The 19,507-nt window shown below is 33.2% G+C and overlaps 2 protein-coding genes across 2 annotated transcripts in view; one reads left to right on the top strand and one right to left on the bottom strand.

The window, feature by feature from the left end:
* LOC142358572 (proteasome subunit beta type-3-like) overlaps positions 1-19,507 on the top strand; it is a 361,488-nt gene that overhangs the window by 213,801 nt on the left and 128,180 nt on the right. The gene's annotated exons all lie outside the window — the stretch shown is intronic.
* LOC142335211 (calponin-1-like) lies at positions 592-19,352 on the bottom strand. Its single transcript, XM_075383603.1, has 6 exons — positions 18,980-19,352; positions 14,149-14,294; positions 11,819-11,888; positions 7,533-7,679; positions 3,984-4,118; positions 592-948 (listed from the first exon to the last, which is right to left on the bottom strand). The coding sequence occupies exons 1-6, from the start codon at positions 19,028-19,030 to the stop codon at positions 883-885; spliced, it is 615 nt and encodes a 204-aa protein (XP_075239718.1). The 5' UTR covers positions 19,031-19,352; the 3' UTR covers positions 592-882.

Here is a 19,507-nt window from a genome sequence, read left to right as displayed (position 1 = left end):
ATTGCTGGCGGACATTGGTATTAAGCTTGATATCTTTCAGTGTAAAAGCTGAATTATGTATAGTTTTAGAAATGAGCTGAAATCGACACCGACATAGAACACTTGAGAAAAAATTGTGTCGATTTCTTTCTTCTTTTTTTTCAATCCCGGTTCGTGTTACGCGTGTCAACTGCGGCTGTTTTCCGGCAATGTGCCGGCTATGTTTTGAATTGCGCGCATTAACAAATGAAGTGTGTTGCTTGAATAAAAGCGGCTGTGAGCGAAGGCAGTAACACAGATGTTAATGTCCATGACTTTCATCCGAGAGGAGGAGGAAGAGGTTGTGTTCTAGAATCTGAATTTGTTCTTGCAGGGAAAAATTACACAAAGGTTAGAAGTCTATATTTTGTTGAAAACTTTTCTGCATCGTTTGAGACAATTTATGGCCACAACTGGTCAAAAACTTTTCACTATTTGTTAAAATTGCACAGATGTTCATTGTTCTCTGTTTTTCGTAGTCTCTAAACTTGATTATTCAATTATGATTGCACACAATAATGTGCAATGATAACTGAATCGATCCTAATTTCTCGCGAGACTCTGAAAACGGAATGAGGCGGAAAAATGAAATAGATCGATTCTGTACATTCACTTGAGCATTCACTAGCAAAATTTGGCATCGCAGAATAAAACACTAAAGCTGGTTAGATTGGGGGAATTATTATGAGTATGTATGTATATATGAAAATAGCACATCGCAGGCATTTTGGCTAAATAGGCAGGCAGACACAATTGAATTTGTACACCAATGTCAGTCAGCAGCAGCTGTAATGTTGAGTAGAAGACAAGGTCAACTAGACTGATGACGTCACGATGGAAACTGCACTGGACGGTGGTGGTTAATCATTGGCCAGTGACGTCAGCGATGTGTCGTGGCATGCCCACTCTGGTACCAGACATGCTTGCAAACTGGAATAGGCCAGATTGAAATCAGTAAAAAGTGTAACAATAGATCTACAAAATTGATGCCCAGAAAATTTCTTTCCATTATATAAATTTTGACTAGAACAGCAATAGTAAAAATGAAGAACCGTTTCGCCAACAAAGGAGTTATTTTGTGTTTATAGATTTTAACATTTTAAATATAGCAAATAGGCTCGAATTTTGTATAAATCTGTCTAGGATCGAAAAAAAGGAGAGACGGAAAACAAAAAATCACCATTTTCGTCAAGGCGTCAACGCCAATTTAGCGCATTTTTTCTAACAAATGCGCTAAATGCTCTGAAGTTATGACGGAAATGCGTTGAATTCGCAAAGAACTTTGACACGATTGACCTCAAAATCCTAACATAATAATACGCTAAAATGTGCTGAAACTGTGTAGGAACCGCACTCAATTTTTTTACTATTCCTTATAAAATGTCGCTTTTCAATGTATATCTTGCATTTTTTAAAAATTTTAAACCAAATTGATTGCTATAAAGGGCCAGCATCGATGGCTGATTGGAAGAAAAGTTTACTAAGACACCGGAGATAGCAGAACTGTCATCAGGCAAAAAAATAATTAAAAAAAGGTGAAAGCGCTGAAAAGAGCTATTTTATTTTAAAAAAATCAGAGGTTTTGAGCTAAACATTTTTTTTGCGCTCTTAACCTAAAACTTTCGGCTCTAAGCTATTAGGCGACAGCCTCAAAATATTTTTCAAAAGTTTAAAACTCAATGATTTTTCCTAAACCTTTGATGTAGGTCTAATCTATTTTACCTAGCGTCAACTTACCTTAGCTTAGATCATTTTTTCAAATCCATAATCAGTTTCATCGTTTTTTAGTTCAAGACCTTGACCGAGCCATTTTAAAGCCATATATACTTCATTATTTATTTTAACGTTAATGCATTTTGTTTTTGGATTTGTCAAATATTTTTTTAGTTTATTCTTTTGAAACAAGTTTATACGTAAACATTAAAAAACTACTTTTAAACGTTATTGTCGCTGTGAATTAAAGAAAGAAACAGAGGAAAATGAGTTTATTTTTCCCTACTCATTGAATACTACATGTAAACTCATATTGAAACATAGAACACAAAAAAGGTTCAGTGAAATTGAGATTTGTAGAGGACAGAAAATGGGATCTTCAGATCCACAAGCGTCTGCCCCAGTGGCAAATGCTGAAGTAAAACGAGTTTTTCGCAAAAATAAAGGAAAATGGTTTAAAAAATTATTTTTTGGACAATAGGACCTCATTGTTTTTATTTTGTCATTATTTGTATTGGGTGGCCGATAGACATGTACCGAATTAAGAATCAGAATCTTCAAAAAAAATCGGGTTTATTAGGCATGATAAGATGAGTTAGGAAAAATTGAATTATCAATTTTGAGAACCAAATATTTGAAAAACACATCAGACGCAAAAGATGGGAACAATCTCAGGAAACAACCTTAGTTCAGCTCCCTCTATTAGAAATATTGACTATACAGCAGAGGTGACTCGTTTTAATAAAGCAGCTTCAGAAGTGCTCCCGAAGTTGCATCAACAGTAGTTGTACTCCAGTTTGGGAGACAATTTTTTATTGAATGATTTAAGTATCGATTGCTATTTCTTGCGTATCAGGAAAATAATTTTGCGTATTTCCAACCTTAATTTTTTTTAAAAGTGATCTGCTTTCTTAGATTATGTCTCTTCTCTTTCTTTATTGGATGAGTCTCTTCAGATCTTTTCCGTGGTTTCACCCCCCCCCCCCCCCAAATAATCACCCCAATTGCAAATAATACGCAACCATTGAACTTGGGGGGGGGGGGGGGGCAAACGGAAGAGATATGTTTCTTCAATTTGAGCTTAATTGTATATTCACTCTATTGTTGAGGCTCTTCAAGGGGGAATGACTTGGCTGCTTTCCGGACAGTTCTTTTCTATATTTGGTACCTGCTGGCAAGAAAGAAAAGTTTTTGAAGGACAACGTTCACCTGATTAATATTTTTGAGTGCAGGATAATCGAAAATTTAAATATTGAGTTTTTTAAAACGCTGCGAGTTGAATTATAATTGTAATAGATATGCCAAAAAGTCTAAGAGAAATCCAATTTTCTTCGTGGTGGCTGCTTTTCAGTAACCGTAATTTTTAAGTCACCCACTGAATATGAATAGAACTGGAAAATTTCTGCTGAATTTAGAGAAGAAAGTACATGAAACAACAATCCCCGAGACAACATTCAAACTTTTGATTTGACAAAGATCTTTACTTTACTAACAAAATCTCAAATTTTTGTTAACTACGCAAATGAAGATAATTGAATTCCAGTCTAAACTGGAATTAAATTATCTTCATTTGCGTAGTTAAATTATCTTCAATAATTCCAGATAATTTAATTTCAGTCTAGTTAACAAAAAATTGAGATCTTTTCCGTGGTTTTACGGAAAGATTTTGAGATCTTTTCCGTGGTTTCACAAATGAAGATAATTTAATTCCAGTCTAAACTAATGTTTGCATAAAGTAGTCAGTGTATTTTTTTTGTTTTAACTACTCAGTTTTTAAATCCTGTTAATTGAGAAGAAAATGTTGATTTCCATTGAAAAATATTCAAATTAGGCAACGAAAGCCGGGAGCCTTAATGAAATAATACTGATCGTGTTAAGGAATTGAAAATTCGCTACAACGTTTCCCGTATAAACTCTAAAATGATTTCTGCTGACGAAAAATCAGATTTGTGCTATTGTTTTGTTACTAATATTGGACATTCTCTTTCAACATATAGCTTCACGGAGTTGAAAAATAATAAAAGGCATTTTGTAATTATACGAGAGCATTTTTCCTGATACGAAGGCGATTTTGAGTCAAATCTCGAACTAAACCCAACCAATGTGATTTCTGTAAATATCCACAACATGGCTAGAATTTTGCTACATTAATATTAGCCATTTTTAATGAGAAAATCTGTGTTCATGTCTGTGTTCATTTGTGTTATGTGATCTCTCCCGACAAAGTTTCCAATTGTAAATAGTTTACTTGCCTTGTTGGATCCTGCCTGCATGGAGACCTGTGAATCCCTGGCTGCTTTGATCTCCTCATCTGTGAAGTGTCTTCTGTTCTCCTCAGTCGGCTTCACACCCAGAGTGGGTCCACTGAAGTCCGGCAATGCCTGCACCTGCAAACGCACACCAGAAATAGGCAAATGTTTGAACAGCAAAGCAGGTGTTTTCAATTATTGCCTCGCTTTGTTCAATATTAACAATGCTCGGCATCCGCAATTTTACGTGGCACTCTTGAAACTATAATAACGTACAAAAATTTCACCAAAACGTTTAAGACATCAAATGATCGACAACTGCATGACTATCAAAAATGATAGAAGTTGACAAATAATGCGAACTTTAAGTATTGAAATTATTTCAAATATTTTTAAAAATTAAATAGATTGAAGCCAAATAAAGGACCACTGAAAACAAGGGCGATAAATAATTGTCCTTAATCATTATTTAAAAACAGTCTTCACATGTACTCGCATTTAACAATACACTGTTATTCGCTATAAATGTTAACAAGATGATAATTCGGTAGAAATAAAAAAGAATATAATTGTAATTAATAGCATAGAAGTCCCTTAGATTACAAATTGCGAGTTTAAAACACTAATATAGCTCATTGATTATCTCTGCTTGTGAGAAAATTGGGCATCTCAAAAGTATCTTAAATAATTAATGACGAACTTTCCACAAAAAGAAAAAGTTTTAGGCCGAATGAACTTGTTTATGCGGAAAACAATAACAAAATATTGATTCAAATTTTGCTCTAAAATTGCTAGTTAGTAAGTAGTGTTTGCTTGTTGAGCTATCAGTTTCTCTTCAATCTTTTCAAAACTGGTCCAAGTTATTTTTTATGGTTAGTCTCAAAAACCTTTAAAAAACGAATATATTGTATGATTCTTCAAGTCGTATGGTTAACATGCAATCAATGGTAATATTGCAATATTTGAGAAAACTTAGCAACATAAAAAGAAACCAGTTTTTTAAACTCGAAAAGCAGCAGTCAAATGACCCAACTTAACTGAACGTTTCGGCAGCAATAGTATTTCAATCCAACTTGAGTTCAGAGCCAGCTAAGGTAAGATTTTCAAAAATTTAAATTTTTGCATAAGGGGAAACAGATACATTTAAGAAAAACATAAGACTTAATTCTAAAGAGTGAACTACTGCGAAAATCCCACTACTATACTATTCCAGGAAACATTGGTTGAAATTTTCACAAGAAAAGGAAATATCTCGAAAAATCGCGAAAATATGTTCAGTGCACAAACAGGCTCTCATTAACTCCAGAGTCAAAAAATCTAGTAAGTGAGCCCTTTTTCTGATCAAACTACGTTGGAACGTCTTTAAACAGAAACTACAACATTTCGTCAAAGTTGGAGAGACTCAGTGAAATCACAAATTTTTAAATTACTTAAAACATTCTTTCAGAATTTTACGACGAATACTTAATTTTCTTCAAATGTTGTCAACTCAGTGGCAATTGGTGTCCCGCTTCTTCGCCTCTTTTTATTTAAGCCCCTATCATTCCATCCCGATTACTTCACCCCTCTATCTTTCACCCCGATTTTGATCCTTTACATAACTGGTTCTATTAAAAGCGGTGCCATAATCATTTGGTCATGCTTCGCGGTCATGCCCTGGAATTGATATAAAATTATCACAACTAAATCATGAGAAAATGTGCTTATAATGCCTACAGCGAATTTGCTGGGTAAAATGATGGTAAAGGGGTGAAAATACATGCTGTAAAGATATAGAAGGTTAAAAGGATCGGGCAAAAAAAATAGATCAAACTCAATTACGCACATAACCTTAAAACTACAACTCAACATCGCCTCAGCTATAATACTCCTGTAAAAAACTTAAACAAAACGGGTAATAGTGAGAAGAATTGCAAAAAAATACTAAAGAACAGCAAAAGTAAGCATTTCTACTTGCGGTTGAAAAAACAAATTTAAAAAAATGGAATGCATTTCACTTCTGTTCTCATTGACAAAATTATTTTTTTTTGATTAAAAGTAAAAATTTTATCCAGTTTTGATACAACGCGTTATGTAAAAATGATTGCATTACATTGGTTTCACAAAAATTTTAACGTCCTTTTTTCATCTATTGGAGAAAATGGTGGCTAGAAACAAAAAATACAGATTCTAAAAACAAAAAAATAAAACAAAATAGCAAATAAAAATAAAACAAAAATAAAACAAAAAACAAAATAGAGACTAAATCAGATTCTTGAGATTTTTTGAAAATTCGTTCTGAGAATCCAAGAAAAATGTGAATAGCACCTGTTGAGATTACGGAAGCAATCAACTTTTGAATTATAAAGCTCCAGGAAATTTGATTGTGTGTTTTTAAAGTTATACTTCACGAAAACTTTGGAAAAATAATTCTGTAGCCCCAATCCAAGAAAAGTAAATATTTAATCAAATTAATCTCAATAACATTTTTTCACCTGAGCAACAGTTAGAATAGTTGTTTAAAACCAAGAAATTTTTGCTCTATGCGAGATCTTGGACAACGCTTACGAAATTCTCAAGTCTACTTGCTATCTTTCGTAAGTAAAATTCAAGTGATTTCTACTTAACATTTCAGCTGGATAATTCAAAACGTTGCTTTGTAAGTACTTTTGATAGTTTAGTGTAAATAAAAATCAGAATGTAAGTTTAGTTCACTTGCATGAAAAATGTATTAGTATTCTGCGAATTCTGACCTTTTCTCTCTCGCTAAGATAGAAGTTTTCCCTCAATATTACTATAATGAATATTGAGGGATATTTAAGAAAAATAAATCTTTATTAATCGTGTATGAACGGCTGAGAGATACTTATGAAAAAATCAATCGTTCTATTTTGTTAATGCTCCTAAATAATTGAGGGATTACTATCAAATAATCCATTGTTAATCGGAGCGATATAACAGATGAAAATGGTCATTGAGGGAAATTTCTGAAATAGTTCATTTTTTAAAAATTTTTGGAAAACGTGAAAATTACTTTTTAATTTGCATGGTTGCAAAAAAACGTGTGAAAATTAATTACCTTAATTATACCCTAATTTGTAAGATATCTAAATACATAAAAACTGTAAAGATCTAAGGCATGAATTTTAATTACACTAAGCGTGAATTTCAATTCTTTTATTGGTGAATTTTTTAAACAAAGCGCGTGAAGTGTAATTACTTCAAATCATCTAAACTTACTTACGTTGAGAGCTTGAAATTTAATTACAATTTTATATAAGTATTTGATATGTTTTCTTTGTTGTAAACTCTGTGTACGTTTTCTCCCTTAGATTTTTCAAAAACAGGTAATTAAAATTATGGTAAGCATTGTTCACATGTAAAATACAAGGTAAGCATTAAATCATTTGTGCACTGTTATCAAGTTTATTTTGAGTTTAATGCGCATACAGAGTTGTGCATACATACTGATATTGTGCATACAGGTTATAACAATGGCAATCTATGACGCAAAAATGTTCAGATCTGCTGTTGTCACTTTTTATTACAGAATGTAAAAATGAGGGTACTAACAGCTCCTCCGAATGCTACGATGAACTCTAGCACTTGTGTCATGTTTCTTGCTTCGTAGAGGTCATTGACATCAAACATGGACTGGTTCTTCACGCCCATCTTGCCTGCTTCCTTCATCACTATCTCTATCATCTCTCTGTGCTTCCCCTAATTTACATTACAACACAATATCTAACCATCATACGGCCATGCATCAATAGCAAAATCAATTTTAAAAAAATAGGAACGAATTTTTTCTTTCCCCAACTTCTGTGGTAGCTGTATAATAAATAGGCTCTCAGGCTGTCAGCAAAACAATGAAACAGAAAGTTTGCATAATTTCCAACAGAGCGTTGCTGGAATAAGAGACGACTTGCAAAAAGAGATTACTGAATTTAAAAGTGAAATGCTCAACAACATAGAAGAAATTAAATTGACGCTTAAAAATTCACGATACGAGAATGAACCTCAAAAGATTACTGAGAAGTTAAGAGTGAATGCTGATCTAACTAGTCAATCAGAGCGAGAAAATAAAATCATAGTTTTCGGAGTACCAGAAAAAACAAACGATACATTAGCGACCGTATTGGACAGAATCAGTCATGACAAAAAATCAGTTGAAGAACTTGCTCGAAAAGTTGGAATCCAGACATTAAATACTGAAGATATTTTTCGTCTGGGTAAATTTAGCTCAACCCAAACTCGTCCGCGACCGCTGGTTGTAAAATTTTCAAACACTTGGAATTGCAGAATCATGATGATGTCAAATTCAAAATTGAAGGCCGACAATGTATTTATCAAACCGTTTTTATCGAAAAATGAGTGGGAAAAAGAAAAACAAGCTCTAGAGTATCGATTTAAACTTGCTCAAAACATGAATACCAACCGTTCAGACATTAAAATTAGATCAGCTAGGCTGTTTTTCAGGAACAAAATGATTGACACTAACTTATCTATAGAAGAAAATAGTCGCCTACTAACAAACTCTCCTGATTTCAGTTGACTACAATCAAGTAAAATTTTGCGTGTACTATCATTGAATTGTCGTTCATTATTAAGTATGGATAGACGAGTGATGTTGGATATCCTCCTAAAAACTATTAATCCCGATATTGTTTGCCTCACAGAAACCTGGTTAAACCCAATTATTGAAAACCAAGAAGTCTTAATTAGTCAATCTTATTCAGTCCAGTCGCGATCAGATAGAAAACATGGACCTCACGGGGGCGTCTTAATAGCACACCGAAACACCTTATCATGCAAGATGGAGGTTTTGCGAACAAATTCAGATTTCATTTGTTGTTGCTTATACATTTTCAAGGAGGTTACAATCGTTATTATCACCATTTATAATCCCCAGCTGACAGAAAATATAGTACCAGTGCAAATTTGTTCTGCAAAACCATTCAAGAGATTGTCAGAGATGTCCAAGAATATCAAAGGTCGATTGAATCCTTTACTTTCTTTTTGAATGGTGATATTAACTTCACTCACACAGATTGGCTTACTTTAAGTAGTAATTGTTCATACGAAAAAGCAGTTTCGAACAAATTCAAAAAACTAAATATGTCATCACTGCAATCTCATGCAAGCTCGCTGGACATTTTTCTGAGTAACAATGCTAATTTGTGTAGCGAAATATTAGAGGAGAAATCGTTCTCAGATCACAAGTATTTGTTAGCTGAAATTTCGATTGAATATGCTGAGCAAGAACCCTTGCCTAAATTGAAACGTTTAAATATTGGCAAAGCTAATTGGAACGAATTTACGATCAATTTTAATTTTCCAATGTCTTCATTTGACTCAGTTGATAATATTGTCGACTCCTTTTACCATAAATTAGAAGTAGCGTCTTCTATTGCAATTCCACTCAAAACATCTAGAAGAACGAATGCACCTTTTTACATGTCCTCTAACAGTATCCATTTAGAAAATAAACTCAGAACAGCTTTAAAAAATACACAAAACGCAGAGAAAATTTCACGACTTAGAGAAGAATTATCCATTTCTCTAAATAATGACAAGAAAAATTTCGTTGAAAAAAGCAAGGTCTGGTCAACAAACGATGCATATAAATTGATGAGACAAATAACAAAACAACCAGCTCTTCCAGAGAAAAAGGTGTACATGGAAAAAGAAGTCTTTGGGTACAAGAGCATTGCAGATTGTTTTAACAATTATTTCGCTTGTGTTTTTGTTCAAGACGATACTGAAGTTGTTATTCCATTTAATCAAAGTCCGGAAATATTTCTTGATGACATTCAGTTTAGCAAAGCGGCTATGAGCGAGGAAGTCAAAAATATACGTAGTGGTGCTAACTCTTCTGATGGAATCAGTCCAAAATTTCTGAAATCTGCTTTACCGTACATTTCGAATCAACTTTTGTTTATCTTCAGTTGCTGTGTTAGCAAATGTGAGTTTACCAGTTTGTGGAAAAAAGTGCATGTACGACCCCATTTCAAAAGTGGTAGCAAATTAGATATCAAAAACTACCGACCGATTGCCATGCTTAGCTCCTTGTCACTACTATTTGAGCGTATGGTGTATAAACAGTTCTCAATCTTTCTGCAACAAAAGCTTTGCGTAGAGCAACATGGTTTTAGGAAAAATCGTTCAACCATCACTCAATTACTTGTCTACTGCAACAGGTTGTATGAGTTACTTGAAGCCAACAAAATGCCAATGACAGTGTATCTAGACATAGCAAAAGCCTTTGACACCATCAATTATAACATCATACTTGTAAAATTATGTCGAATGGGATTTGATAGTGCTTTCTTGAGGTTTTTTGCGTCATATTTAACAGATCGACAACAGAGAGTTGTAATATCTTGCGGAAAATCGGACTTTCGACCGATCACCAGCGGTGGGCCTCAAGGGTCAATTTTCACTGTGTTTCTTTTTTCCGTTTATATAAATGACCTACCCGAAATAATTGTCAATGAGTGCTTTTTATACACGGATGACACAAAAATCGTCAGCACTGTAGACAGTATAATGCAGCTGGAAAAAGATATTGAAAATGCTATTGGTGGAGCAAGGAGAATCGGTTAAACTTCAATTTCGATAAATTTAAAAACGTGCAATTTTCCTTACGTAAAAATCAAAACAAGTAAATTTTGCGTCTTCCCAGCCACAGAAACATCCCACAGGAAATACACTTCAAAGACCTGGGCATATAGTTTTCCGAAAAGTTGTCAATGGACTATCATTTAAGTTTTGTTCTACGAAAAGCCAATCAGAAGCTTGCTTATCTAAAGAGATCAATTCCAAGTGAAACAAAATTGTCAGTTAAATGCAACCTAGTCAAAACTTACATTATATCAATCTTGTTTTATGGATCAAATGTTTGGTATGCCAGTAAAACTATCGTCAGGCAAATGGAAAGGCTTCAGAGAAAAAGTTTAAAATGGATACAATCAAACAGTCATTTTACTGATAAAGAATACAATGATTGTCTTCGATCAGTAAATTTACTTCCGATCACATATCAACTTGTCTTTTTGGATCTCGTAGTTTTGAACAGAATTTTGACAAGAAAACTTCCACTTGAGGCAGAGCAATTTTGGCAAATAAGGAATGGACATCCGAAAACACGATCAAACGAGAAAATATTTTTATACTCAAACGAATGTAATCGCCAGCGTTGCCGATCAAATTTTTTCCAACGAGTTACAAACTTCAACAATTCGATGTCACTGGCGCGTGATTTTCCCAACTATAACCCATATTCAAGTCCTCACAAATTCAAAAAAGAAGTCAAAGAATATCTATTTGATTTAGCTAAGAAGAATTTTAATTACAAATTGTACCCATATGGATGGACAGTGTTTGAGGGAAACCAAATTCAAGCCCCGTTAGGGACGTACTAAGCTTGGTGCAACCAAGTTTAGTTAAATTCATTATTATTATTATTATTATTATTATTATTATTATTATTATTATTATTATTATTATTATTATTATTATTATTATTATTATTATTATTATTATTATTATTATTATTATATAAATCATTATTTACTGGTCACTCATCAAATCTAAACAAAGATTGTTCATATTTTTTTGAGGTGAGATTTGAATGCCATAAAAATGATAATGTGTGACCAAAAATTTATCTTCAGATAAGAATTGACAACTAATGAAGGTTTCGTAATCAAAAATAAAAGGTAGGTTTTACTGAAGTATTTCAAGTTCCCTTAGAACACCTGCTAAAGTCATGTCATTCCACACGGCTGTATTAACCTTCAACCTTTTTTGTTTGATGGGGGAGCGGCTGCTTTTTTGTTATACATGAAATTAATTACCTTGGCGAATTCTCCAATGTATTTCTTCTTTGGCTCTGGTATAGCTCCTGGCTTGAACTTGTTTATCATTCTGAAACAAAATAAAGTTCATCCCAACATTCCGAGACTTTCTTTCTGAACTGATTTTTTTGTTACAAAACCCACCACGTGGTTTTCACCGTAAATTCTACCTGAAAGTCCCTAAATATAAACTTTCATTGCTGTTTTAACAAAAACTGTTTTTTTTTTCGTTTCGCTCTAAAATTTTCTCGTGTGACATATCCCAATTTGTTTGTGTGATGAGTAATCACACAATTTTTAATTGAAAAATGCACTTCAAGCAATTTCACAATACAGGATGCAAAAATATGTCACTTCTGATGAATAACCAAACAATTTGTCGTGTGAATGAGCTTATGAGAAAGATCTATATCAGAATTGTCGTCTGCTAGTTATAAAAAAAAATATGATAACTTTTATGAACGTCAGGTTGGTTTAAGCGACTCAAAGTACGGCACTCCTGATTATTATATATGACGGATTGTAATTATATATCGGCGTCGTCCGTCAGCGGCTATTTCTATTAAATTTCAATTATGATGGAGCAAGAAAAAGACCACGAACAAGAGGTCACAAACGGTCGAAAACCCAAGACTTCTTTTATTTGAGTTGTCTATGATGTAGGATTTGAAAAATAGGAAGTTAAAACTGTTGTGACGGTTCTGTTTGAGTTGTAGGCTTTTGGAAAACTTCATTGATACGTTTCTTCAAGATTTTGACAATTGATTTGAGCCAAACATTGTTCACTGGAAAAAAAATTGAAATCTACCAAGTGATAGGTTGTTAGAGTATACACTCTAGTAAGTAAGTTGTGATCATAAGATGGAGCTTGAATTGATAGCTCAATTTTAGAGAGCATAGTAAGACGCTGGCAGTGTGGACCAGTTGGCTCAGTGGAGAGCAAAGGATTGCAATCAATTAAGAGATTGTGGGGTCGCAACCCAAAAATTTCCCAAACTTTACTCTAACTTTAATGGTGTTGACATAGCATCAACATAACAAGCAAAAAGTTGCTCTAATATAGTTTCAGACACTCGTATCAACTCGTCTTTGTTTTGGTCAAAACACTCCGTTGATTGCGCACAAAAAGGATTTTTTAACAAAAATATTTGCGAGAAAAGCCATGAGATTAAGCTCGAGAGAATCGTGTAAAATCATGCAATTTATCATGTAAATGGAGATTTCCTACTGTGTTTCTTGTCCGCCGACAAATTGTGTGGTTATACAGAAATATTTGCGTGTGATTCATTCTCGGGTGAAACTATTAAATTGAACAACAAAATTTAAAAAGATATAGACTACATGATTTTCAACGAAATCCACCTAATATTGACGCAAAATTCAGTAAGTTGTGTTCAGCAGCACAGGTGTTCCAATCTTTTTCAGTCGCAAGATATGTTGGGAATTATTGGCAACATCAACAGTCAAGTTATTTGAGAACCACAAACTTCTCTTCAAGGAGACGCTGAGCCATTTTTGGAAATTGACTAATTGATATCAAAATTTTTTCATCGCCCTGGAAAATTACTACCTGATATTTTTCATCTTTTAACAGTATATATCAGCTGTAATGCATTGTGCCACCTGTTCAGGCTGAACAAACATCAGTCTGTTCAAAAATATTATTAAAGACTTTGATCACAAGGGAAAAGGAAACAATTCCTATTGATCCTTAGTGACATCCATTAGGGACTATTTCCTTTTCACGGAAGGAAACAATTTTCTTGATGAAATCAACATTGTGCGAGAAGTGGATTGTATTTGAAAGTACATCAGTTCCGTCGACGTTAATGGTTTTGAACAACTATTGCTCAGGAGTATAACCACTCAAGGCATTAACCTGCAGTTACTAAAGTGGAAATTTTATCACCAGAGTCAAAAAGGAATAAAGCACCCTATCGTTGTCAGTTCTATAGCCTTAAATGTTTTAGGTTCCTAGTTGAGATGTCAACATCCCGGGTCGAGTTGTCAGCGCCCTTTCAATTCTTTCCACGCATTCAGCGCAATTCTTACAAAAATTGATATGAATAATTTAAAATTTCAGCATATCTTCAGCGCATTTCTTACATAATTTCAGCGCATTTCCGGTACATTTCTTTCATATATTTGTCATCGGGTTTCATATTAAATGCAGCTTCAGCGCACATCTCTCGAAATCAGCGCATTTCAACACTTTTCTTACAAAAAAATAGTTGATTGAAAAAATGATTGAAGGTCCACTCCCAAAAAAAACATTACTTGACCATTACGGGTGCCTTCCATCAGGTAGAACTTGGGAAGAGATGTCTTACTTTCTGAGTACAGATCCATCTTTGAGGTATAGTTGGATGCCCTGTCCACCGTAGGGCACCTCGTACTCGTCAATTGTGATGTTCAAATGTCCCTCCAGCCATTCACGCACATTCCTCTCCTGCTCTACGCTATACTTGTGTGCTATCTACACATAAACACAAATTTCATCCGAAAACAACTTTTCCATACAGTTGGATAAACTGACTAAGTAAAAAAAGTAGCTTCATTTTTGAGCCTTAGAAAATTATCAACTGTTCAGCTTTAAACAGAATTAATCAAATCTCATCGACAATTTGTCGATACTTTCTCATGAAAGGGCATAAAAGCACTGCTTGAATTTGTCATATTTCTAAAAATTGTATAAGAAACTGTCGCTTCTAATTACATATCAGAACCTACTGATTCATATATGAATTATTATACATTATCATGTTTACAAGGCTGACCATAGCATTGCCAAGCTCTGCTGCAACAATGATGACACGTGAAAATATAACAGACGCAAAAAAGTAGTGAGCAAAGTCACCTAAAAAGAGTAATGATGCACATTTAAAAATGGTTATAAATGTGTGAAATAATAAAAAAAGTATTGCTGAGAACATGCCGATGTGGCTTAATGCTGTTCTGCTGCACTAAAACAAACGACAAGTATGTTTGCATGGATGACCGAAAAAATGACTGAATGTCTGCTAGTATTCAATTTTTATGTAAAATAGTTGCGTTTTGATGTACGAAAACAAAAATTTTGCAACAATCATGAAAACTTTGAAAGTATTGCTGAAATCAACAATGCCTAATTGACTTTACATAATTAATAAACATATACAACTATTACAAATAAACAACCTCTTTACATTTAACAACAGGAAAAGATTATTACTAATTTAGACAAAGAGCTATATTTAAAATTAATGTAAATGCTCATAAAAAAGTTTGCACTTTTTGAAGTGTGCACTTTTTGGAGAGCTAATTTTGATTAAAAGGAAAGCCAGTTAAACAAGGAGGCTCGGTTATATACGTTTGCGCATAACATTGTGATCCCTTTTCACAAATTTTCAAAACCAACATAATACACAAAAACATTTCATTCAAAATGCATATGAACCTTGTTTTAATTTGCTAATTACGAAGCAAAAGATCTCAGGAGAGCTTCAAGAAATTGATTAAAATAAATTATGTTAATTCTTTTTTGAAGTATTATTACCGTCCGAAAATTTTTCAATTTTTCGATTTTCAAAAGCCAATTCCAATGTTTTTGGATTAAGTGCTCCTGCAAATAGTAGTTTCTCAGAGCGTCCAGCTTTCAGGCTTTATGCTCAGAAACTATTGCGCCAGGACCTGGTGCTCGTAATCTTAATCAATGATATTTCCCATTGTTTTTATTCATGTTCCAATTATGTTAGATTATTTTTCACTGATTTTCATTGAGATGCAAAATTATTGTTTTAAAATATATTATAAAAAAAATCGCGAGAGATTGCGCGTAGCACAGAATATTTCAACTCATGTCTCAAATTTGCCAGAGCTTTCTCTTTTTTTTCTGAGAGGAAAGGCTCTTTCTGCTATCAATTTTGTGCAGCTCAAATGGAAAGAAGTTTTGGAGAAACCTTGTTTACAGCTTTCTGTTCGGTAATAAAAAACTAAAACAAATCCGAACTGCCTTTTCGATATAAATTTAACAGGAATCGTTCCCCTTTATTTAACAGTACAAAGCACTTTTCACAGAAAATTGAAATTCAGCGACTGAAATCAGTCGCAAAAAAAACGTTTGAAGGAATATGGACAGTTTTTTCATTGAGTACTTTATCAGCTGAAAAAAGAAAGCTATTAATCTGAAATCAATTCTCCATTTTCCTTATTTATTTTCTCAATTAAATTACGTCAAATTCAATTGCTAAAAACTTTTTATCAGTGAGTTGAACTCAAGATCCACCTTAAAGTAAATTGTAAGATCCACCTAAAAAATCCCAAACACAATGAAACAATCACAAAATAGAACCAACGATTATGTCAAGTGTCACTTGTGGGCAAACTGTTTTTTTCTCAAGTTATAAAACTTGATGTGCCCTATATCCGGACAATTTTGAATTTTATAACGTTTAACTCTATATAAAACCCAAAATGGTTCAATGTTCAGGTTACGAATCAACGAAAAGATGCAGCCAATTTTTTGGCAATTTTCTAATTGAAATACAGCCTTTTAGTGTATCAAATTTTGAATAAGTCCCTGTTTTGGTTTTTCAGTCAGTTTTGGACCAATTGGAAGAGTATTGTCTTAAAGTCAATGATACATCAGTTGATACGCACCTAGAGATGTTGAAGGAAATTAAAATTCTCTTTTTTTCCAAAATGACTGCTTTTTCTCTTCTTCTAGATGAAAGGTTCCAATAAGTAATCAATTCGACGTACTTTGAGAGAAAAATGGAACCTGAAATGCATTAACTTGAAATGTTTTAGAATATCAAATCTGAGTAATTTAAAAAAAATTATTTAAATAAGAAAATACTTGTGTTTCTTGTTGATGTGTAAACATATAAAATAAAACTATAGAGTTTCTATTAAATCAGAACTCTAATCAGTATTACACCAGTTTGACAGTTCAATAATCGAAGACATTGACATCTCTGAAGTCAAGCATAATAGAAAATTTTTGTATTTATTCCTCAATTGATTAAGTGTTTTGTTAAGCTATTTTGATCTTTACAGAGCAAATACTGTTTCTCAATGTTAATATAAACCCACAAAATGAAATTGCAATATTCTTTGTAAAATTGTGATTTTCTACTTCTCCAGAAGCTTCTTCTGATTTCAGTTTTTTAAGAAAAAATTTATCAGCGGTTCTTCTTATTTTTTAACCATTGAAATAGATAGGAAATATGACACCCCTTTAAAATTTGTTCGTAGCATCAGGAACAATAAACATATTAAAGAAACAGAAAAAAGGACGTTTTTTTCTCAACAAAACTTTGGGCTTTTCTTGTTACGCTTTTTCATTTAAAGAGAAACTATAATGACAGATACTTCACACTTTTTCTCTCTAAAACATTAATTTTTTGGAGTTTAAATGAAAAATTTTTAAAGATATTCAAGAAAAACTTACAGAAAAAAATTGAAAAACAACATATGCTGTTTCTTCCTTGTATCAACTATCCGACATTTAGTCAATTAAGAACATTTTTAATTGAGTTCGTTTTTATAATGATCATCGGGATAAACTTTAGCGCAAGTGCGCACAGAAAATTATAAATTTAAAAGTCTTTTTTTTTTAAATTTTGATTTTTTTCCTTTCTAATTAAAAAAAACATTAACGTGACAATCGTGTGCTATTTATGCCGAATAAAACCAACGGTTTCAAACACAAACGCCCTGATCTGCAATTGAAATATGGATTTTTAAAGCAAGAGAAACCATAAAAACGCTTGTTTGGATACGATATCAAACAAATGAAACAAGTGAACTGAACTAAAATATCCTATATATATATATATTTTAAAAAATTAATTTTAAAACTCAAAGGAAAGAGCAAAGAAATTAAGATTTGTTTTTTTTCCTTTATTCAAAATCTTGCTATCTTTTTTTATCGAAAGTAACTTTTGTACTAGTTATTTGGGAAAGCTATTGTATAACAAAAAGTAACATTCTAAAAATTATACTAAGATAAAGTGAGAAAGCCGTGAAAATTAAAAGACGTTTCTTTTCTGGGTTTTGTTTTTTGAATAACATAACTCCTTTTTTATGAATTACGAAGAATTTTTTGATGTGTTTGGTTAGAATTGTATGTAATTTTTTGTATTTCGTTGTAGTTTGTTTAATAAAATTTAATGATTTCTTCATTCAGACCATTCAGCAGCGGACGATGTTTTCCGCGAAAAAATGCGACAATGTTTTCCGCGACAATGTTTTCCACGAAAAAGATTTTTTACAAACCCTTTCAATTTTTGCTCGTTAAAGACACGTACTTGAATAAATGATTTTTGTGCACTGGTTGTTTTTTTGAAATTCAAATGGATTATGCAAATCTATCACCCACCACGTATTGTCCCTTTTTTACTCCCCACTTTTGATACCGATCTTTTCGCGAGCAGCATTGTTGCTCTTGGTGACTTTTGCGTCTGAAAATTTTTTGGTAAAAATGTTTGGGCCTGAAATAGCTCGTCATGCTATGATGAAGCTATGCTTAATTGAGAGCTCATCATCATCACGGATCATAACTTCACAGAGACAGAGTATCGGACGATCAATCATTGGCATGTCGTTCATGCCTTACTTCTCGGCTATCACACCACAATATTTTATGAATTAACAGGAAATTGCTGTTTATAAATTCTTTTTTCAGGAAGAAAAGGAAAATTATGTTTCCATTTTTTTTTTCAAAACTTTCATGTCTAAAATAGGAGAGAAATGCGACAGGCGTTGTTACTTAAAATTTGTACGTATATTTTTAATTTATACTATTTCGTTTGGTTGAGGTTTTGTCTTGAGAATGCATTCTCAACTTATTCTCTGCACTTAAAAAATTTGCAGATTTTTCTGTTTTTCCAAAACTGTTGATTTCTTTTTGATTGCTTACACGAAATTTGAAAGTACATTTTTTTGAGCATTGATGGTTGTTGTAAGAGTATAAGAAAAGCTGAAATAACATTTTTTTTGGAAAATTGCAAGCGCTCCGCTTCGATCAAACACTACATTGCAAAGCGTTCATCAGCTGTGAATCCAGCTGTTATAATTTATAAGTTATAAAAATAAGTTAGTTCATGAGAGCTAAAATGGAGACCCACCCCCCCCCCCTCCCAAAAAAAAGAAAAAAACCCAAAAAGTGAGCTCGCTTACCTTAGCTTTAACCTCTGCACTCATGCCATAAGTGGGACCTTTGAACGCCATTCTGTTCAGCAGTAGCAGCGGAAGCTTAATAAATATTTGAAGAATAATCAAACCTCGCTTACGACTGAAGGCCCCTCTTTAAAGTGAAGAAAGATTGTTTAACTTCTCTCCCTTTGTAACTAGTGGAAGAAGTTGGAAAAAGGAAACAGTGCTAAGGAACAAGAACTGTCTCCGTAGAAGTCTAAGTAGCAAATCTAGTAGATAGTGTCAATTTAGATTAGCTCAGCTGAAGTTTATTGCAGGCCCTTGGCTTAGTTGAGGAACTCAACTGCTTAAGCGATCTCTCCCTCTGATCCCCCTCAATATAGGCACCCAATGTGCGCAAATTTTACAACTTTGGGTTAGCCAAGAGACAGAGAAACGGTTAGAGATTCGGGCTATGTGTGGTTTCCGCTGCCGCGTAGTTAAACCCACAACAATTGCGGGCAAAGTTTGTCAGAGGACAAATATTCAGCTCTTTGAAAGAAAGTTTTTATA

The sequence above is a fragment of the Convolutriloba macropyga genome, chromosome 2 (genome assembly GCF_964194025.1).
Source record: "Convolutriloba macropyga chromosome 2, txConMacr16.3, whole genome shotgun sequence".
Classification (NCBI taxonomy): domain Eukaryota; kingdom Metazoa; phylum Xenacoelomorpha; order Acoela; family Convolutidae; genus Convolutriloba; species Convolutriloba macropyga.
Note: the sequence above shows the minus strand (reverse complement) of the source record. Positions and strands in the feature narration are given on the sequence as shown.

Excerpts from the sequence above, each read along its gene's own strand:
- LOC142335211 (XM_075383603.1), bottom strand. The coding sequence starts at position 19,030 with ATGGCGTTCAAAGGTCCCACTTATGGCATGAGTGCAGAGGTTAAAGCT. Across the intron at positions 11,889-14,148 it reads GATGGATCTGTACTCAGAAA|AATGATAAACAAGTTCAAGC; the intron begins GTAAGACATCTC and ends ATTTTGTTTCAG. Across the intron at positions 7,680-11,818 it reads ACATTGGAGAATTCGCCAAG|GGGAAGCACAGAGAGATGAT; the intron begins GTAATTAATTTC and ends AATGTAAATTAG.